This window comes from Lobosporangium transversale (assembly GCF_002105155.1).
Source record: "Lobosporangium transversale strain NRRL 3116 chromosome Unknown BCR41scaffold_35, whole genome shotgun sequence".
NCBI lineage: Eukaryota > Fungi > Mortierellomycota > Mortierellomycetes > Mortierellales > Mortierellaceae > Lobosporangium > Lobosporangium transversale.
In genome coordinates, this window is record NW_019029013.1 from 231249 (window position 1) to 251474 (window position 20226).

Consider the following 20226-nt stretch of genomic DNA (forward strand, 5'->3'; position numbering starts at 1 on the left):
TATGGTTTGATAATGACGCTAATGACAATGTTCGTAGCTTTCGAATTAAGAGCATCAACAGTCAAATGAGGCTGATCATACAGCTCGTGGGTAAGTTTAAGTATTGCCTGTTTTTTAATGGAATAAAATAGTATGATCAGATCCACACAGAATCTCATAACAGTGACCTTAGTGGCTAAATACTGTATGCCACAAGAAGTTTTTTTTATTGACGTAATATAGAGGCAAGCACGAGTCATACGAGCAACAATAATTTCAAGCACACACTGGTCATGATCGCTCAGCAGAAAACAGATTACTTCTACTGTCTGTGAGGAGATCCGTAGAGAAATGGAGGCGATTCTAGCTCTCGCAGTATACGATATGGGGCTATGTAGTCATGCTCTTCATGACGATCATCGTAGTGAACTATGACTTAATGCTAAGAATTGAATATTTGTTGGCTCCAGTATATCTATTATTAACATCAACGGCAACTCACAGATCAAAGGAGATTTTCACCAGGATCCACAAGGCCTTATGGAGATATAATGAGGGAAAGCAGGCAATTGCTGGTTGAGAAAGTCAGAAATATCATTATTAAAGACACTAAAAGAATCATCATGCGTATCGATACTATAAAATAGATCTTATATGACTTTCTTTCTATAGTGAGCGATAGCAAGAAGTGAGTGAGAGAGAAGACAATAACAAATGGCTCTGAACGCATGGCGTTAGAGAGCGGCTTAATCCGTATCTTGGACGTTAACGATGATTCGACACATCTCAGGTGGGTTATGGCAAATTGGCAATAGCCTCCAAAAACGCGTAGTTATTCCATGTGAATATGATTGGCTGGATAGCAATACTTTGTGCCACAACACGACACGTCTAGAGAGGCACATCTAAAGAATAAAAGCCCATTTCTCTCACAAAATCGGATTGCATTTTCTCTCATCTACCTTTGTTCATTTTATCGTCGCGAGCCCAAGAAATGAATAAGCCAAGGCCCCGGACTACAATGCGAGCCTCCTTTCGCTCCATTGCCCTTATGGGCATCATTTTTCTAATGACATACTCGACTGTCTTGGCACAGGATGATTCTGCCATGGATCCCTTAAACTCCTTTTTAAACAACATTCACATCACTTCGAATGTAGACCAGATTCCCTCTTTGGCTGCAGCTGCAGCTCAGAATCAATCCCTACTCTGGGGGCTGTATAGGCCCAACCTTTACTTTGGGACCCGACCGCGTTTACCTGATACAGTCATGACAGGGTTGATGTGGTATGGCGCTCATGACTACGCAGGCATAGACAGTAAGCTTTTTTCATTTACTTATTTATTTATATGTTCTCAGCAAGGCTAAACTGGAGAAAACCATGGAGTTCATCTCATATGAACTGTTTTACGGATTGCAAACTTTTAGATATCCGTCATGGATGCGAGGAACGCGATAAATTCGAAAAATATGGATGGCTTAAGGCGGATGGACGAACGTTTGGCACTCAGCAGCTTAAAGATACCCACAACAATGTTGAGATCACCACCGACTTCATCAAAGTCCCTGGAGGCGATCATGGTAAGAATTGATATCAAGCACAAATCTGGATAATCTCCACAATGGTCATTGAGCCCCGAAAAAGAAAAAAAAAAAAAAAAAAAAAAAAGATATTTTATTTCATTTATTTTATTATTATTATTATTATTATTATTATTTTTTTTTTTTTTTTTTTGGTTTGTTCTTTATTAGGTGGATCATGGGGCGCCAGAATTTCTGGAAAGCCTATCCGTCAAGGTATATATTAGACATGAACTATGTGTGCCTATTGGATGTTGTCCCGCCATAATATAACTGACTTTTTTTTTATTTTTTTTATTTTTTCTAGAAGAGCCAATGTCCATTGCGGCCTTGTACTACATTGGGATCGATGGCGAGGGCGAACTTGAGATTGACACGGATAACTTCGTAAGTTGCACGATCTGCTGTATCAGCTCCTTTAAAGGGCAACAGATCAAATGCATACTAATCATTATATTTTCCTTTTGCGAGATCATATAGGTGGCCCAATCGCCAATTAAATTCGATGGAAATGCAAAAGATCTCGGCAACTTTGATTTTGCGATTGAGCAGAGTATGTTCTAGTGTGCTTTATTAGGCTTTTGTTATCTCAGGTGTCTCACTTTGAACTTATAGCCTATCAACTGTATGGTAATTCTTAATCTATATAGCCAAAGGGGACAACAAACACGATTCTGTTCATTTCTTTGGCGCCACTATACCTCGAGGAAATATTTGGAGAGCAAAAGGTAATTTGGTTAGTCTTACTGTCACCATATTGAGTTTGAGACAAGCCTGTGAGCTATAGGCTTACTCTTACATGTTTGTACTCGTTTAATAGACTTTGTCCGTGAAGTGATTATACATCAAGTACAAGCATTTCAGCAGATGGGTAGGACTGATTTAATGCCCAAGGAGCTTTTTTCACTGCCAAACCAGTTCTTTGGAGGACAGCCAAATTTCATCATCTTTCAAATGCATTACGACGCGCCTTTTGAGGTAAGGCAATGGCAGAAACACTGGTGAATCGGTTTCAATTTCTGTGGTGAGATACAAATGGGCTAAATACTGTTATGGTCCTTTGCTGTTTTAAATGAGTAATAGTTTGAAGTAAGATTCAACTCAAAGTCGTCTCCGAACATTGTAACTAGCACAACGATCACTAAAGAGCTTGCCAAAGCAATCAGTGCCTTTGACGAGCGTTTTGAAAAAACCTTCCATCTCAAGCAACAGGGATACTCTAACTCGATGATTGATTTCGCCAAAGCAGCTATGAGTAATTTGATCGGAGGCATTGGGTGGGTTCATTGTATTGAGTTGGTTCCCTGAGTCTTTAAAATGTATTCCGGACTTATTGCTAAACGAAATATCCTTTCAACATTCACTTCAAGTTATTTCTATGGATCCTCTATTATTGACGAGTCTCCCATGTATGAGGAAGGGTCCAACGAGCACTTGGAAGGTCCAGTTGCACGCCGCCCTAGCCCTGACCCTCAATACACGCCTCCCGCATCTTTATTTACTGCAACTCCCTCTCGTTCTTTTTTCCCCCGTGGATTCTATTGGGATGAAGGGTTTCATCAAACTCTTATCGGCCAATGGGACAATGATCTTAGCCTTGAGATTATTGAGAGTTGGTTTAATCGGCAAAATGATGACGGCTGGATCCAACGGGAACAGATCCTGGGGGATGAGGCCAGAAGCCGTGTCCCTCCAGAGTTTCAAGTTCAATACCCGGAACATGCCAATCCACCTACTCTGTTCAAAGCTATCAACCTTTACCTGGACCGTTTAAAGAATGTCAACAATACTTTTTCAGTGAATGAGCATAGCGAATCAGAGCATGAGCAAAAGCAGCAGACATCTTTCAGTACCGAAGGCATCATGAAGTCCGACGTGACTAATGCAAGACTGATGAATACACACCTGGCATCAGATTATCTTGCTAGGTTATATCCTAAGCTTAGGACTAACTATTTTTGGATGAGGAGCATTATGCGTGGAAGGAGCCGCGAATATGGCCATCGGCATAGCTCTGCTGCCCAAGGCTATAGGTGGAGGGGTCGTACTAAAACCCATACGCTCACGTCTGGATTGGACGACTATCCAAGAGCTCCACTACCTAGCGTATGGGAACTGCATGTGGATCTACTATGCTGGATTGGGTTTATGAACCGTAATCTCCTGAGCATTGCTAAAATTGTTGAGGAAGAAGAAGATGTAGAAGAGTTTGAGGAGCATTATTATGACATTGTTGCTGACGTCGATGGTGAGTCGAGACACTGCACAAAGATGGGATGCAAAGAAGTGCAACTTAACCTAACGCTAAATTCGTCTTTTTTTTTTTTTTTTTTTTTTTTTTTTTCGCTAGGTCTCCATTGGAATGAGGAACACAAAGCTTACTGTGATCTGACTGTCGATGAAAATGACGCGAGCATCCATGTGTGCCACAAAGGATACATATCTTTGTTTCCTATGCTTCTGGGCATCATTGACCCAAAATCTGAGAAGCTTGGTCATATCCTTGACCTAATGAGTGATCCTGAGGAACTGTGGTCACCGTTCGGCCTTCGCTCCTTATCCATAAAAGACGAATTCTTCGGCACGGGCGAGAACTATTGGAAAGGCCCCATTTGGGCGCCAATTAACTATCTTGCGCTGCATTCACTGAAGGAGGTAAGGACAAGGGAATGATGGTAGCTTTTATTTACTTTGCAGATTTATGCACTGACTATATTTCATGGCTATATTTTAAAATCGCCTTAATAGAACTATATGGTTGAAGGCCCTTATCAGGCCAAGGTCAAGGAAATCTTTAACAACCTCCGTGACAACCTGATTAACAACATATTTAACGAATATGAGCGTACAGGGTATGTCTGGGAGCAATACAATGATACGACTGGACATGGACAGCGCAGCCATCCTTTCACAGGCTGGACCTCAATGGTTGTGTTGATGATGCAGATGGGCCGTGCGGAATGAATACAGAGATAAATAAAAGAAAAATATGGTGCGTAGCAGACAGAAACTACAATCCTTTTCTCTTTGCAAACAAACGCTACATTCAGGATACTTAAAGCATGTTTACTTATTAAAGTTCTAGAACATATGCAAAAAAAGGACACAGTGCTTCTAAATTATAAATAAAATATATGCAAATAATATTGCTGTTTCCGTTACTCAGTTGCAGACACAGATTCCCTCTACGCATCCAGCGCAAGACCAAGAATGGACATCAAAGGTCTTGAGGATCAAATTGACGATCGAGAGTGTTCCTTCGCCCAAGACAAAGCCCGAAGCGATGATGATTAAGAAAACGCGTCCAAGGTTTGCAAACCTCGTATTGGGTTGACCCGCATACTTCTTACAGTGCCAATCCCACCAGATCGAGACTAAACCTCCAAGGAATCGAGCCAGAGTGAAGTTAGGGAGGTTGTACATGCCAATGGCGAAGGCGATGCCTGAAGGAATATACTTTAGCCACTTTGGTCGTTTACCGCCGCCGCCACTATCTAGTTTCCTCAAAAATGCGGCGTCAGAATAAATAGTCGTGAGGATGGTGAGTCCTGCGAAGAGGAATGAGAAACCCAAGATGAAAGGGCCTGTATGTTCTGGTAAGGAATGGCCATTGACCAATCGAGCCAAATCCAACCAGACTTTGGCAGTTGGGACCGCAAATTGTGGACCGGGCAATTCATAGGCTGTGGAATACAATTTATAAACGCCTGTGGAGATAAAAACCGAAGCTAGAGAGCCGATTAGCTGTCCCCAGAATTGGGCCTTGGGAGATGCACCCATAAGATGACCTGTCTTGAGATCCTGCATCAAATCTCCAGCTTGTTGAGCTCCAGCCTCTGCAATCCCTCCTGCAACCAGATTGGCCACAATACCTCCAGGGACAATGCCTCCAAAGATAAACTGAGAGACTTTACCAATACCGCTAACTGGATTCAGGTCTGTGGATCCTAGAGCACGGACACCGAGGACCGAAAGGAGGGAGCCTAAAAGAAGAGCGGCAGCGGTAGCATAGAGCGGCATGTGTTGATCCTTGAACAGAACCCAGATCAAGAATAGACACAAGAACGAGGACAGAATCAACCCACAGACCCAGATCTTGAGCGGCACTAGTTGATCAGCAGGTGCATCATCATAGTCATCATAATCATCATAATCATCCTCCTGTCTATCGTGATTATTGTGCTGTGCACCAGGGTGAGCCCTCATCGACGACTCCAACAGCTTTCTACGCTCTTCTACGCGCTTCAGCTTGAGTGAGTATCGGTAATGGGCAATCAAGGACAAGATAACGACGCCTAACAACGAGACCACGGACTCTACAATCATGACGCCCAAAGAGATCCAAAGAATCCAGCCTCTTGCACCTGAGGTCGCGCTTGAGACTGGGCCTGTGACCCATTTGTTGAGTGTTGCAATTGGTGAAAGGATTCCCCAACCGATGACACAGCCCAGGAGCATTGCCGCCGTCGTTGGAAAGCCCATGATTATGCCCTGGCCCAAATAGCTGAGAGAGGGAGTGAAGAACCATTGCCAGGTGGCTCCAAATTGAACCGATCCTGGTATAAGCCAGTCAAACACTGGGATTGCTGCAATAACTGGAACGAAATATGAGAGGACAGTGTAGAGTCCTGAGACCGTGAAGGAAATACCCAAAGCCACCATGTTGGTCCGCCAGGTATCTTCTTGTAAGAAGGATTTATCCAGACTAAATTCACCACCCTCACCTTCAATCATCAAGGTATCATCTGATCTTGGTTCTGGCGTTGAGCCTGACCCTGACCCTGGTCCTGAGGTCTCAAAGTTGGCGGAAGAACCTAAAGGAGTCATCTGTCCCAAAGGTGGTGGTTGGTGTTGGTTCTGGGCCATTGCTTTTGCCTGTGTCTGTGCGTTCAAGGCAGTACTTTTGCCCGTGCTTTGATATTGCGTCGACGGGTCAGGACCACCTTGTTGTTTACTTACGTGTAAAATCGCGGTTGCTTGTTCTTCATCATCAAGATCATCTGTAACTCCGTGACGACGGCGTTGTCGAAGTGTGGATGGCGTGCTGTCCTCGTTACTGTGGTGATCATGAACCTTAAGCGGCGTGTTATGTAGGACACCAATCATCTGCGCAGTCGCAGTTCCAGATGGAAACGGCAATTTCTCTTTCACAATCACTTGTTTTCTAAGAGGCACTGCAATAAAGACGCCAAAGAACGCAATGGCTAAACACCAAAGGATTAACTCTGTGGCCGATAAGACAATGGGCCCTCCTTCTTTCCCATTACGAGGGGGGTTATCATCTGTATTCATCATCTGTAATGCAGGAATGATGCCGACAAATCCGGCTGCTAGGGGCATGGTCCCTGTGGCGACAGCGATGGATTGTAAGACGATATTTTCAGCTGGTCCGAAAGGGACAGTTAAATAAGGTTTTGCAACTTTAAAGATTGCAAACCCCAAAAGCGAGGATTGCAAGGACATCATTGAGATCCAACCAGTTTGAAGTCCAAAATACATATTTGTGAAGCAAAGTAATGCTCCAATGGTAATACCAACTCCTACCGCGCGCCACTATGGTAATGGAGAAAAAAGATGGCAACAACAACAACAAAAAAAAAAAAAAAAAAAAATGAAGCTGAGATGATAATTCCTTGATGCCTTATTTGTATTCAGAGAGAGCGCCAATAAAACCATTACTAAATCCATTGATTAAGTATGATCCTCTCTTACTGTGAAGTGGGGTAGCTCCTCTTTCGGGGTTGTGTTGGTAGGGTCGCCACCATTCTCATGTGAAGGCACGGCCGAGTATGCGACCGTGGGCATTGGAATCGGTGGAATGCAGTATTAGGAGAGGACGTTGAGCGGAAAAAAAAAAAAAAGACGAAAGAGATGAACGAAATGGAATGGAGTAGAGTAAAAGGGTGAAATTGAGAAAGAAAAAAAAGAAGGCGAGAGAGAGAGGAAGAGAGAGAGGAAGAGAGAGAGGAAGAGAGAGAGTGAGAAAGAAAAGAAGGGAAAAAAAGCGAATGAAGAAAAGGAATGAAATGAAAGGAATGAAAGGAAGGCTTGATTTGTCACAAACCTGCGTCAATGCCAATGCTAAATCTTTTTTGTTTTTCTGTATCCTGCGCAGGTTTTGTATCCACAAGTGACATGATGGATTTGTCATGGGAACAAAGTCGGGTCCAATCCAGTTCAGACTCGCTTAATGACCCCACATCTGCTCAATGAGAATAAAAAAAGCACTCTAGTGGGCTCTCGATCCCAAAACTAGTCCATCTTCAGAACAATAGGCATGAGCTTGCAAAGGTCAAGGTGAATGAGCAAGCTTGCCATTTTTATTTTTTATTTTTATTGGTCGACAACAACATCATCACAACTACCGCAACCATGATCTGCGTGTTTCAACAAAAACACATCCAGTCCACGACCATGTTCTATGAATTGTCGCTGCTCTTTTTCTGGGCTGTTGATGATGGTCGTGATGATGGCAGTATGATAATTTTCTTGAGAATTCTCATATCGTTCATACGATTTGTAGTGGTGCTTGTAATACTTATGTCGCCGTCGACCTGGTGCCCGAATAAATGGTGCGTCAAAATTGAAACCAGAGTCTCGCCTTTGTCGATTTAGGATTGTAGTGGTTGACGACGACAGTCGATTGGGTCTCAATGATATCGTTCCTGCTACATTATCTTCAACAGTCAAAAGGTACATCTCTTTCTTTTTCCAACAATCGGTCATGCGTTCAGGACCTTCAGCTTGTACTATCATTACCATCATCAAGCCATTCACAAATTCACATCTTTTCATCTTCCGGACCCTCATCAATGTAGTCCTAATGTTCATGCTTTTCTTAGAATATCTCTGCTGTTGTTTTTGTCTTTGTTGTTGAAAATTCATAGTACTGCCACTTCTCCTATTTTTTGTCATTGCCATTACTTTCTTCTCTTTCTGTGCATCTGCAAACATTTCCGCCAAGACATTAACCACGCAGAGTCATGCTTTGAGACGGAACATCTTGTTCAATCCATTCTTGACGCTTCCTGCAACACCTCCAACCCCGCCTGATGATCCTGATCCGCTTGCCCCGTGTGCCAAAGGAGACGATCCTGACAATTGACCAGATCCACTGCCTAGTGCATGTTTCAAGATCTTGCCCCGCTTATATCCATCAATGTACTGAATCTGAAGGCTGTTGAAACATCCACGGCGTCTGCGACGAATAAACTCGACGGTGTCCAAGTTCGCCATACCGAGCTCAATCATGGCAATAGCAACCAAGATGGGTGCACGGCCCAGTCCAGCCACACAGTGAACAGCAATTGTAGGGACCTGAGTCATCTCTTCTTCTTCTTCAGATGTGGAAGAGAATGAAGGCGAGCTACTGCGTTGGTGATGAAGACGTCTGACAATGCGGCTGTCTACTAGCTGAAGCCAATTCTTAATGATGGGAGTTGGTGGCTAATATATTCAAGATATATGGGGGAAAAGGTTTATAAGAGTTTTTTGTCAGGAAGAAAGAAAAAAAAAAAAAGAAACACGTGTCATGTTGCACTATGTAATTAAAGGCATGGAGGAAAATTAATTTGCATGATCACAAGATTCAGGGCTGTGCACAGATCACATCTTTCTTCACACGCGCCACCAAAAATAAAAAAATAATACACTCCTTGTTTCTTTTTGATTCCTCTTCTCTTTGTGCCGATAGTTCAGCAAAAAGATAATGCGCGACCATGGCAAACTTTAATTGTCTAGGAGTCACCCGAGCAACCAAAAAAAAAAAAAAAAAAAAAAAAAAGAGAGATGAAGGAGCAAAGACTGGGGACCCGGAAATGTGAGATTCAACAGTTTGGTTGGCCCCTGAGATGGCAAAAAAAAAAAAAAAAAAAAAAAAAGTGCATTGTATACAAAGAAAGGAAATGGACAGGGTAAAAGGAGAAACGCATTGATAATCTGGGTAACTTTAAAAAAAAAAAAAAAAAAAAAGATACATACCACAGCTCCATCTCGGAATGGCCAGTCGTGCACTGAAATGTTCTCTGCTTGAAGTGTGGCAGTACTATAGGTCGGCTCACAGCACCTGACTACATCCGTCACATTGTTACGCTTCAATTCTGCAAGATAAAAGGGCAGAGTCGAGTCCGTGGGACAATCCAGGATCAAAAATCGAATTCCCTTGGTCATAGGTGGCTCAATCAGTGTCAGCTGTTTTCCCAAAGGAGCAAGGCCTGGGCTACGAGGAGGCGTAGGCAGTCGCTGTAAGCGAGCTGCAGTCGTGGGATTAAGAGCTGTCGCAGTCGAAGAAGTCAATGATCCGTCCGAGGAGACAGTTCTATACATATTGGTGGATGAAGGCATGTGGGCTGACAAGGTAGTCATTTGTTTTGTTTCCTTTTGGGATAATGAAGTAGAGTAGGGAGGATAGTATGTTCAATGGATCAGAAGATGAGATAGAAAAAAAAAAAAAAAAAAAAAAGAGAGAGAGAGAGAGAGAGAGAGAAAGAGGAGGAAAATACAAAATGCGGTGATTTGCAAGTGTTGCAAAGGTCCTGTTGATTGGTGACTGGTTGCGATTATAAAGGATAACCTCTATTTTGATATCGTTCTAGCTGATGAAGATGCAAGAAGAGCAGGGAAAGAAATAGAAAAAGAAAAAGAAAAAAAAAAAAAGCATCAGGAATTTGTTTAATAATGGATAACTAATCGCTAATTATCTTTTTTTATAACAATGCATGCAACAAATATGTATCCGGGGAGCTTTTTCAGACGAGTCAAAGAGAGGATGGAACGGTTGTGAGGACTGAGCACAGATCCATAAAAACAAAAAAGGTACCACTTGATCGACAGTCAACTGGACGCATGTGGTTCAAATGAAAGAACACATTACAGTAATAGTTCTTTTTCTTAAAAACCCGAGCTCTCTCACCCTCTCGTCTCTCTTCTTTGGGGTTGCGAGCTATGCTCGTCTAGGTCTTAACATCTTCACTTTTTTTAAAAAAAGAAATAAGGGATTGTGAGAATCAGCAAGGACCCACAAGAAAAAGAAAAGAGGAGAGATATGACAAGAAAATGAATGGGTCCTAGGGAGTGTTTTGCTGACGAAGTTAATGCAAATGTGAGAGGATATGCATGTAACACACAAACAATTTATTGCCCGCTTCTGACAATGCATTCGAACAAAAAGATAAAGGCCCCTGTAGACATTCTTGGTACCTCAATTGTTTCAACATAGCCTCCACCGATCCTTTTTTTTATATACATATTTCTTTCTATCAGTTGTGGATAAAAAAAGATGAGGGCTGAAAAATAGTGGATACAAACTTGACGTCAATGCAAAAAAAAAAAAAAAAAAAAAAAAAAGACAAGAAAAAAGTATGAGAAACATTCCGATTCATTCCCTCTTCTTTTCTTCTCTTCAACCCTTTCCTCGTATAGCGTCATCAGTCCCAAGGCTAAAAACAGTTCAACCCCAAAAAGCAAAAAAGATCCTGCTGATTCCACCCCTGATTCGCATGAATGACGAGAGAATAAGACGGAAATGATGATGATTATGACTTTCCATACTTTTTTAAAATTTAACAGACACAATTCAAATAGATTGGATGGAAGGAGATACGGGTTTTGGAAAAAAGACAGAATTGGATACAGGATTGTGTACCCAACATTCAGTAGGGGTTGGGTTGCAAAAGCCCTTTTTTTAGCAAGTGCAGGAACAAACCATTCAAACTAGAGTAGAAATGACTTACCGAACACTAGTAAAAAGTAAAAAGTCGAATCTTGTTGTTGCTGTGTTGTTACAATGGTATATACAATATAAAATGGAATTGATATTCTCTTTTTTTTTTTTTTTTTTTTTTTTTTTTGTTTGTTTGTATGGACTAGTGTTTAAGTAAAAGTGTTTAAAAGACGAGGTTTAAGGATCGTCAAGGCAAGAAAGAGAGTAAAACTGAGTGAGAAAAGCAATGGTGGTGCAAGTGTGCTGTTGTGCAAGGAGAGACAAGCAGTCCCCTGCTGCGGCTCGTCGAGAAGACAGAGTTAAGAAGAAGGGGTTATTGTTGAAACTAGAGGACGAAGATGGATCAGTTTTTCTCATTGATGATTAGGATGATATATTAGCTATCAAGGGGAGCATCCAGCGGCTCACTTTCAAAAGACACAAAAAGAAAAAGAAACGAGAAGGATGAGGCTTTATGGAAGGAGGTGATAACAATAAAGAGGAAAAAAAAGAAAGAAATAGAGTAACAGACGAAAATAAGGATGAGAATGAGAATTAGAATAAGAAACAATGGGTATGCGAGTGTGTATCGTGTGTATAATGGGAGTTGTTTGTGAGTAGGGAGCAAAAAAGAAAAAGAGAAAGAAAGAAAGAAAGAAAGAATGGTTGAAAGTAGAAAAGCAGAAGGAAAAAAAAAAAAAAAAAAAAAAAAAAAAGATTGGCTGTGTCTGTGCTCTGCCTAGTTCACTTCATTTGGGTACAATAAAATGATACAAAGACATGACATGTACAAACATGTACGCCAACATTTTAATTCGGTCAATCAACTTTTCCATTCTTGTCATCCATTCGTATCCACTGTTTACTCTCTACTCTTCATGTCTTAAAAAAAACAATTACCACCCATCCTTCCGCTCGTTCTAATGTCCACATTTCAGTGCATGCGAAGTCTTTTGTGGTTTGAAATGTATATATAATTACAGGGACAATAGACATGATATCTGGACAAATTCATCTTAAAACATCCATGTAAATGTACAATCGAAAAACCTAAAAAAACAAAGTTTGGGTGTGGAACCCGGTGGCGATCAGATCATCCACAGCTCATGTGATCTGACACTTGACCATCCAATCTTTTTTTTTTTTTTTCCTGCCAGCCATGGTGATGGAGCTGATGTTGAATATTATCATACGCCACAACTGGTACTGTACTCACTACATGTCTTATCAGTTTGTAAAATGTGTGAAAACATTCCTGATATTCATATTCTCACAAAACAAACATATGCATCATCCTGCAGGCTGATATTGCCCTTGTCTTTCAATGCTTTTTATCTTTTTTTCTCGCTAGCTTCTCTTTCACATGGACTTGTAATGTTATCATTGGTATAATATAAAAAAAAATTGACTGTCAAAGAGCTTGTTCTTGATGCTCATACCGTGTCTGACTTTGCCACTCGTCTCTAAACTAAAGAACTAAGCTGCGCCAGCTTAGCTGCGCCACCTTTTAGGGGGAATGTTTTATCTGTCATAAAAATGTTTTATGCGTCATAATTATATACTATAAGTTTGTTTTTTCTTGCATGTAAATTGATATCGACAATAAAAGAAAAAAAAAAAAAAAAAAAAAAAGGAATTAAATGCTAGGAGACTTGTTATAGAGGAGCGATGACCGGAATTTGGAAAGTTACACTTGGTGCTCCTGCCGCAGAAGCTCTCCTATTCATTGATCCAGATCCTGTTTCCGAAGTAGACACCATGACTGATGCTGGAACCGTATTTGTTGCACTGTCCAGACTTAATACTTTTCGAAGCTGCGTCCCTACAGAATCCAAGTTACCACCGCTGGCACTGTTGGCACTACTACCGAAAAATCCGGAACCAGAGTTGTCTCCAGATTTGGACCTGAATCTGGGACGATGAGGAAGTGGATTATGAAGATTCATCCGGAGCCTAGATCCTCCTCCCAATTGCTTCGCCTGTTCTTCATCATCGTCATCATCATCATCATCATCATGTAATGATTCCGATCCTTGCTGATTATGCCGTTGTTGTTGGCACAAAAAATCTACCATGTCCTCCTGGCGGGCTATTTGCGCAACACGATCACACTCTACATGAAGGGTATCAAGCCATTGCAAGAGTGTGTCCTCATCTGGCGCACAGCATATAAATGACCTCTTAGCTGTGACAATTCGGAGACAGTATTGCTTTGACTTTGATATTGGGTCGGTCTGAAGACAATCGATGATGGTTGACAATGGGATAATCCCATGTGGTTGGTATTCCTGTTAAAGTTAAAGGAAAAAAAAAAAAAAAAAAAAAAAAAAAATGTTAATGTATTGAAAACCCATCCCGTAGCACGACGAAAACGAATAACAAAAATAATACGTGTTATGAGAATGTATTATGATACCAATGAGTAAAGGAAAAAAAAATACCTTAGTGTCTTTGTAATAGGCCAGATTATCGCCTCTTAAAACAAACCACTTCTTGCGCCATGTCTATATAAATCGATTTCACAGCAGCCCATTAACTTTTAAGCTCATAACAACGGAAAGAAAGAAAACAGGATTGAAGGCGAGATGAACACTATACCTTGTATTTGTTGCTTAGCTTGTAAAGGTGTCCTTGTATGACAACACTACTTTCATGTTGCTCGTCCGTAGCTGTACCAGATGCTGAAGCATTGGCCTCAGAAGCAACGCGTGCTACTTCTGCTATACAAGGATCAGGACTATCATCCCCTGCATCCTCTTCACTGGAGGATTGGTTGTTATGCTCTTGGCTTGCCATCCAAAACATTTCTCCGCCCGAATAACATCTGACTGGTGATAATGGTGTCCCTGGGATACTTGGCCCTGCTGCTGCTGCCCCAATAAATGACTGCTCGGATGAAAGCGAACCCACAGGGGGCTCATTTGAGTACACTTGTTCCATATAAGGAGAGGATGGGGACGAGATTTGTATTGCCTGGGCCTGAGTCTTGGTCTGAACCCCAGAAGAGGTGATCAGTGATAGGCCTTCTGCAGGGTGCCGCAGTCCACTTGTCCTTATTGTTGGTCTACCCAGAATACTTCCAACTGATTGCGGAGATGTAGTCCCAACAGATGACGACGTAGTAACGCCTGAAGAGGATGGCACCGCTACGCTTTTACCTTTTGCATGTGGCTTTTCTTTTCCATCTAAAAGGTCTGGATCTAATAACGACAAAGGTCGCTGTAACTGCCATTTTGGTAAAATCATCCCTGTGACGGAATTTCTTGATGGTGTTGCCGTAGATGCTGTTGGTGATGATGTTAGATGAAGCTTGTTTGCCATCTGAGAGGTTGAGTGCTGCTGCTGTTGCTGCTGCTGTCCCTCTTGTATAGTTGATAGCTGTGGAGATTGTTCAAGATGAACTGTTGATTCTGAATAAGATTCCAAGTCCGAGTTTGAAGCCATAAATTCGAATTGAATCTTAGCTTCAGAAATGGCATTGATCCAATCTTGCATCTCTAGGATATCGGTAGCTTGTACAGAGAAAGTCCGCTGTGGAGTCAAGATGATAAATGTTCCTGGCTTGTGCTTGATAGGCATTGCAGCTGCCCGATGGATATCGCGAAGGTCTACAATCCTTAACAATTCATACTCCTAAATAAACAAAGACGCATGCAACGGATGCAACGTATGAATTTCGCTACTTGATTAGCCACTGTAAGGTTTGTGGCAAATATAACAGCATTTGGCAGGGCATATTTGAAAGTATGCATTCGCCCATTTCTCGTTACTGTTTAATGTTATAAATAAAAATTACCTTGTCATCTTTGTAATAGGCCAGCTTGGATGTCCTGAGAACAAACCATCGCTTCTTCCAAATCTAAGCAAGGAGGCCATTCAAAACGACAGCATGTTAGGAAATGAATGCTTAGCTGGATCAGACTGCCACCTTACCCTTGTCCCTGACCAACATATATTAATGGATATGATATGCCCGATTCTATTCTTATCGAATCAAGTTACACTTTCAATTGTTGATTTTTTTTTTTTTTTTTTTTTTGGCTCCTTCTTGGCACTTCCGCGGACTTCTGAACTCATCTCACTCTTTTCATCATAGTGCATAAAAAAAATACGTGTTCAGGGGGATGTACATGATTATACATTTTATGTTTAAGATCGTGCTGTGTATCTATTATTTTTGCTTTGACAAGAGGGATGTACATGTGCAAAGCATGCATGCTTTGTCTTTTGTTTTGTTTTTGTTTTTGTTTTGTTTAAACAGAAATAGGGAACAGATGTTTATATTTACAATGCATGTTGGCCACAACAGTTGATAATCATGTTGTTTTTGTTTTGTGTCCGCCCCCTCCTTTTATGACACGATTGATGGAATTCTCGAAGTCAAGAAAAAAAAGTGACAAGAACACAAACTTGCATTGCTCAAATTGAGCAGTGATTGCATTCGCTTTGAAAACTGAATAAAAACATGCATGATTTGTGCCCTGTTTACCTTGAGTCGTTCACCCTTCTTCATAAGATAACCTGACTTGATGATTTGACCTTCCTGCAGCGTCTCTCTTGTCGCCCCTACCCATTTACCAAGTGGTGCATCTATATCGGAGTCATCGTACTGATCAAAAGACTCCTCTGTAGGTGTTGATACAGTAACTGCTGCTGTATTTGATGTGGGCACCATTGTTGCTGTTGTTGTTATTGCAGTAGTAGTGGTACTGGTGGTGTCTGTTAACATTGTAAGCGGCGATGGTTTGGGTGGAGATAATTTTGAGAGTGTTTGGAAAGTAACTTTAATGTTGTCGTCCTTGGTGGCATGACCAACAGAAGAAGCAGCGACCTGCAGATGCAGAGTGGTGATCATTTTCATTGTTTTTATGTATGGACATGTAACGTCATGCAGTCCGAGCATGAGGACCAAAAAAAAAAAAAAAAAAAAAAAAGCGTGAGTTTACATTCTTTAACCTTTTTTGTGATAGCGTTGGCGTGATTCCAATTGCTTTCTTTTTGAATATTTTCAGGAACAAAAAGTGTATGAAAGCGTGTACAAAAAGAAAAAAAGGTTTCCAATTGACAAGAACAAAAGACAGAGAAACAAATGGCGATCATTCGTTCATCCTGAAGCTTTATTTTTCTTTTACACATTTCAGGGTCCGGACTCTTTCAAAGAAAGGAATGGTTAGAATCCAGCGTGTAATGTCCGTTTCCACTTGCCCCTTTTTTTCTCTTTCCTTTGTCCTTTTCAATCATCCTCCATTTCTCTTTTCACCCACGTTTATGACATCGTGGAACAGGCTCTACCCCTGAACTGTTCAACGCCCTTTTAGGAATCCTTTGGAATAAATGTTTTTTTTTACCTGAATGTGAGAGACTGCCATAGTATCAATATGAAATTGAATTAATTAATTATGAAAGTAAAGAGTATAACTGTAAAAGGGCAAAAGGAGAAAAAAGGAAGAGAAAGGCAATCGTTTCGTGAGAAGGAATGTGGATGGGTTGAGTGCTGAATATGATGTATATATCCTATATATCAAGGTACTAAGGTGGAGAGTGAAAATAAAATAAAATGCTCGAGTGGGTGACTGTGTGGGTATGGATCACAAACGTGTTCAAACGAAATTATATAAAAGAAAGAAAAACTAAGGAACGTGTCGTTGTAGTATTAATGAGCATAAAGTTAAGGAAAGTACAAGAATGACCACGATGAAATGAATGAAAGAATGAAAATGAATGAAGACGATTAGGAATGAGTAAAAATAAAAAAATAAAAAAAATTAAAAAATTAAAAAGAATATCAATTTCCATGGTGTACCAAAGCTTTTTTATACTCCTCATTTTGTGTGCATGGTTTGACACAATTACAACCTGGATATACTTGTCCATTTTCAAAAAGGCTGAATGTCTGTACTCTCATATTCTCATATACTTTTTTCGACCATGAAACACGCTCAGCAAACGTGGCTTCCGCATACTGTGCTGTGCCTCCAAAGAGGGGAAGAGATAAGAAGGAGAGGGGGGACTTCTTCCTCAGGCACCCGCCCCCTGCTCCCTTACTTTGCTTATTACATTTACAATAAATATATATATATGCATTATTATTTTCTACTGGACTGGATTAGGTTATGCATAATATCTATCTGGAGTACCAAGGTCTTTTTTACTTCCGCTCACCAATACATTCGCCCATCCGCACAAGGGTTTCAATGCCTTTTAGTGAGCTAGCAACCAAGTCCTGATCAAACTGTACAGCCCCTGCCTTGAAAAGTAATATACAAGTAGATCCACCATATGCAAAGAAGCCTAGCTCATCACCTTTGCGAACCCTGTTACCCGGCTCCTTTGCGCCTGTCAATTGAACAGATCCAACTAAGGTCATCAACAAAAAAAAAAAAAAAAAAAAAAAAGTAAGCAAAAATGTAGCTACAAACATTCATACATTTGAAATAAATTGATGAAGTAATTAAGCCAACACCGGGTTTTTTTTTGTTCATACCAAGTAAAGCCCCGATGGAGACAAAGACACATTGGTCAAATTGAGCATTTCTACCACCAGTGTTCGTGCTGTTGCTATTATTGCTACCTTCATCTTCATCCTTTCCCTCTTCTTGCTCGAGATCAATCAAGGTGACCTGGCGTACGTTCTCAGTAAAGACATTGATGTCTGAATTGACTGCCATAGGATTCACAGTATAATAAGTCCCAGCAATCTTGAAGGGCTCTTTGACAATCGTACCTGTGACAGGAGAATGGAATCGGTGATAATCCTGTGGTGCCAGACGAAACAGCGCAATGGATCCACCTTCATATTTCGAAGCTAGAATTTCATCCTTGAGAAGCTCTTTGATCGAAAATAGTTTGCCCTTGATCCAAACTTGCGTCGCAGCACTAATGGACTCGAACACGCAAAGACGACAATCCGCACTCGACACGATAATATTCTATAGTCGAAATCGGTAAAAAGGTTAATTTTTTTTTTTTGCTTGTATAATAATGTGACGCCATCTTCTTTTTTCTTTTACTTACAGGATTGTCTACGAAATGGATAGGACGTGCATCCGGCCGTAGTTTACGATAAAAGAATTCGTTGAACGATTTATACTGCTTGAGATCGGGCTGCAGAAGCTCCGATAGATCCAATTTATAAGTCTTGATGAAATGCTCGATTTGGGCTACTGATTCTGATGCATCAAAATGTTTCCCTTGCTTCACCGACTCGGCTGAGAATAGATGATGGATCTTGTGTGTTTGGAGTACTAAAAAAACAAAAAACAAAAAAAAAAAAAAAAAAAAGGAAGGATGAGGAAATGGTAGTGGAGGGTACAGTTATAGCCATGTCCAAGTAATAAAAATCTAAGTATACAAGTTTTCTATAACCGTAAATCATGCGAGTCATGCGAATCATACGAATACAAAAAAAAAAAAAAAGCTTACATTTACGATCCAACATGGTGGCAAACAGAAGATGCATACCAATTCGTACATATATTGGCATATCTTCCCATGCCTTGGTTCCAGTCTACTCCTCAAAAGAAATGAAAAAACGATGATGAATATGAAGTTAAAAAATATTATGATTTCCTGGACAGACCAAACTAATTTTTTTTTTATTTATTTTCTTTTTACCTCACGGTTCGATATGACATAGTTACCGAAGCGATACTCGCTTGAGATCTTTTGAACCCAATTGATAGGAAGATTGGCATGATACCATTTCTTATGATTGGCGCTTGTCAAAATACCCCCTTCGACTGAACAATGTACAGTTAAAATTTAGAAAATGGTTTAGTGAACAGGCGAGTTAAAAATCAAGTAGCGACAGTATCATTCTTCCTCCTTCTCACTCAGCCTTTTTTTTTTTTTTGTTTTATGGACCTAGTACTCGTCAAATGCATATAGATATATCCTTACAGAGCTTCTTTGACTCTTGGCTGGCTTCCGATTTACTGATCGATGCAGAAAGTGCATGCTTAAGTCCATGAATATTCTGTCTATGTGATTGCTCTTTTACGAATTTGTGGTTGATGGTCCTGGGGTATCCATGGTCCCTGAAGCTTTCTGGAATAGGAGGAGGGTTAGAAGGCGGCGATGATGGTGGTGATGATGACAACAATGGCGACGCTGGAGACGTTGGGGGTGTTGAAGATAGTGGTGATGTTGGCGATGCTGGCGATGCTGCTGATGCTGGAGATGTTGGTATAGCCAACCTAGGAACAACATTGGGAATAATGGTAGGATCAACCCTTATTTCGCGTGGTGCTGAGAAGGTGGCTACATAAGTTGACTCTTCCGATTCTACTGCAATCTCACCGCCATCGGGTCTCTCTTGGATTGTAGTCGTGGTTATACTTTCTTTGCGCGTAAATGTTTCTAGAATACGTTTGAATCCTTGTCGAGCGCGTTCTGAGGGTGATCTAAGCGGAGGCGAGGCCCCTGCTGTTACTGCTGTTACTGCCACTGGTACTGTTACTATGATTGGTGACAGCTGTGGTTTAGAGACCGCAGCAGTAGTGGAAGAGTCTTCTTGATTTTCCCCTGTATCTGCATCCGTGTTCACGAGAGCACTCTTCTCTCTTTCTTCTCTAATGCTCAGCTCTAGAAGGACCCTTTCGATTTCCTGATCATCTCTGAGGTCTGCCTCCGAGAAGCTGTCGGTGGTAACAGTGGTTTTGACGGTGGTAATCCGAGGCTCTGTTGTAGATGTAGTAATCTCCGTAGTTGTTGTAGTCTCGATACCACCCCATTCAGGCTTCGATAGCTTTTCTATCCATCAGGAAGCATTTGCCACCAAAGAAGAGGAGGGAAAGAGAGAAGATAATGAGTGAAATAAATTAAAGAGACGTCATGCGTTTTATCATAAACGAATATCCTGATGATTTTAAAAAACCTTACCTTTTAGGGCAGTGGAAATTGACTTGAGCATGATAGTGCTGTTTCCTTACAACAACAAAAAAAAAAAAAAAAAAAAAAATAGCCT

The 20226-nt window shown here is 41.0% G+C and overlaps 8 protein-coding genes across 8 annotated transcripts; 2 read left to right on the plus strand and 6 right to left on the minus strand.

Moving 5' to 3' along the window:
• Positions 1–897: 897 nt before the first annotated feature.
• On the plus strand, positions 898–4666 carry BCR41DRAFT_358833 (glycoside hydrolase). The gene is made up of 11 exons (XM_022025124.1): positions 898–1298; positions 1409–1561; positions 1733–1777; positions 1869–1948; positions 2042–2114; positions 2212–2289; positions 2382–2539; positions 2645–2838; positions 2932–3809; positions 3912–4216; positions 4310–4666. The coding sequence occupies exons 1-11, from the start codon at positions 974–976 to the stop codon at positions 4523–4525; spliced, it is 2505 nt and encodes an 834-aa protein (XP_021878700.1). The 5' UTR covers positions 898–973; the 3' UTR covers positions 4526–4666.
• On the minus strand, positions 4629–7421 carry BCR41DRAFT_358836 (OPT oligopeptide transporter protein-domain-containing protein). Its single transcript, XM_022025125.1, has 3 exons — positions 7274–7421; positions 6521–7114; positions 4629–6388 (listed from the first exon to the last, which is right to left on the minus strand). Exons 1-3 carry the CDS (start codon positions 7364–7366, stop codon positions 4724–4726), a joined length of 2352 nt encoding a protein of 783 aa, XP_021878701.1. The 5' UTR covers positions 7367–7421; the 3' UTR covers positions 4629–4723.
• Positions 7422–7787: 366 nt separating this feature from the next.
• BCR41DRAFT_140832 (hypothetical protein) lies at positions 7788–8885 on the minus strand. Its single transcript, XM_022019535.1, has one exon. The coding sequence runs from the start codon at positions 8513–8515 to the stop codon at positions 7895–7897; it is 621 nt and encodes a 206-aa protein (XP_021878702.1). The 5' UTR covers positions 8516–8885; the 3' UTR covers positions 7788–7894.
• On the minus strand, positions 8543–9886 carry BCR41DRAFT_309609 (protein-tyrosine phosphatase-like protein; the record flags this gene model as incomplete). Its single annotated transcript, XM_022020959.1, has 3 exons — positions 8543–8895; positions 8950–9007; positions 9542–9886. The coding sequence occupies 3 exons, from the start codon at positions 9884–9886 to the stop codon at positions 8543–8545; spliced, it is 756 nt and encodes a 251-aa protein (XP_021878703.1).
• Positions 9887–10235: 349 nt separating this feature from the next.
• Positions 10236–10872, minus strand: BCR41DRAFT_358840 (hypothetical protein). The gene has a single exon (XM_022025126.1). It carries the CDS (start codon positions 10716–10718, stop codon positions 10503–10505), a length of 216 nt encoding a protein of 71 aa, XP_021878704.1. The 5' UTR covers positions 10719–10872; the 3' UTR covers positions 10236–10502.
• A 2031-nt stretch (positions 10873–12903) lies between these two features.
• On the minus strand, positions 12904–17026 carry BCR41DRAFT_358844 (hypothetical protein). Its single transcript, XM_022025127.1, has 6 exons — positions 16610–17026; positions 15751–16092; positions 15058–15120; positions 13860–14894; positions 13703–13765; positions 12904–13549 (listed from the first exon to the last, which is right to left on the minus strand). The coding sequence occupies exons 1-6, from the start codon at positions 16628–16630 to the stop codon at positions 12917–12919; spliced, it is 2157 nt and encodes a 718-aa protein (XP_021878705.1). The 5' UTR covers positions 16631–17026; the 3' UTR covers positions 12904–12916.
• A 383-nt stretch (positions 17027–17409) lies between these two features.
• BCR41DRAFT_372985 (phosphatidylserine decarboxylase-domain-containing protein) lies at positions 17410–18744 on the minus strand (the record flags this gene model as incomplete). Its single annotated transcript, XM_022026732.1, has 4 exons — positions 17410–17618; positions 17746–18190; positions 18276–18505; positions 18684–18744. 4 exons carry the CDS (start codon positions 18742–18744, stop codon positions 17410–17412), a joined length of 945 nt encoding a protein of 314 aa, XP_021878706.1.
• A 529-nt stretch (positions 18745–19273) lies between these two features.
• Positions 19274–19777, plus strand: BCR41DRAFT_372986 (hypothetical protein; the record flags this gene model as incomplete). Its single annotated transcript, XM_022026733.1, has 2 exons — positions 19274–19505; positions 19587–19777. The coding sequence occupies 2 exons, from the start codon at positions 19274–19276 to the stop codon at positions 19775–19777; spliced, it is 423 nt and encodes a 140-aa protein (XP_021878707.1).
• Positions 19778–20226: the final 449 nt, after the last annotated feature.

Excerpts from the sequence above, each read along its gene's own strand:
- BCR41DRAFT_358833 (XM_022025124.1), top strand. The coding sequence starts at position 974 with ATGAATAAGCCAAGGCCCCGGACTACAATGCGAGCCTCCTTTCGCTCC. Across the intron at positions 1,299-1,408 it reads TGACTACGCAGGCATAGACA|ATATCCGTCATGGATGCGAG; the intron begins GTAAGCTTTTTT and ends GCAAACTTTTAG. Across the intron at positions 2,115-2,211 it reads TGATTTTGCGATTGAGCAGA|CCAAAGGGGACAACAAACAC; the intron begins GTATGTTCTAGT and ends TAATCTATATAG.
- BCR41DRAFT_358836 (XM_022025125.1), bottom strand. The coding sequence starts at position 7,366 with ATGCCCACGGTCGCATACTCGGCCGTGCCTTCACATGAGAATGGTGGC. Across the intron at positions 7,115-7,273 it reads AGGAGCTACCCCACTTCACA|TGGCGCGCGGTAGGAGTTGG; the intron begins GTAAGAGAGGAT and ends CCATTACCATAG. Across the intron at positions 6,389-6,520 it reads AAGCAACCGCGATTTTACAC|ATGACTCCTTTAGGTTCTTC; the intron begins GTAAGTAAACAA and ends CCTTTGGGACAG.
- BCR41DRAFT_140832 (XM_022019535.1), bottom strand. The coding sequence starts at position 8,515 with ATGTTTGCAGATGCACAGAAAGAGAAGAAAGTAATGGCAATGACAAAA.
- BCR41DRAFT_358840 (XM_022025126.1), bottom strand. The coding sequence starts at position 10,718 with ATGCATTGTCAGAAGCGGGCAATAAATTGTTTGTGTGTTACATGCATA.
- BCR41DRAFT_358844 (XM_022025127.1), bottom strand. The coding sequence starts at position 16,630 with ATGGCAGTCTCTCACATTCAG. Across the intron at positions 14,895-15,057 it reads CCTATTACAAAGATGACAAG|GAGTATGAATTGTTAAGGAT; the intron begins GTAATTTTTATT and ends TTGTTTATTTAG. Across the intron at positions 13,766-13,859 it reads AGCTAAGCAACAAATACAAG|ACATGGCGCAAGAAGTGGTT; the intron begins GTATAGTGTTCA and ends CGATTTATATAG.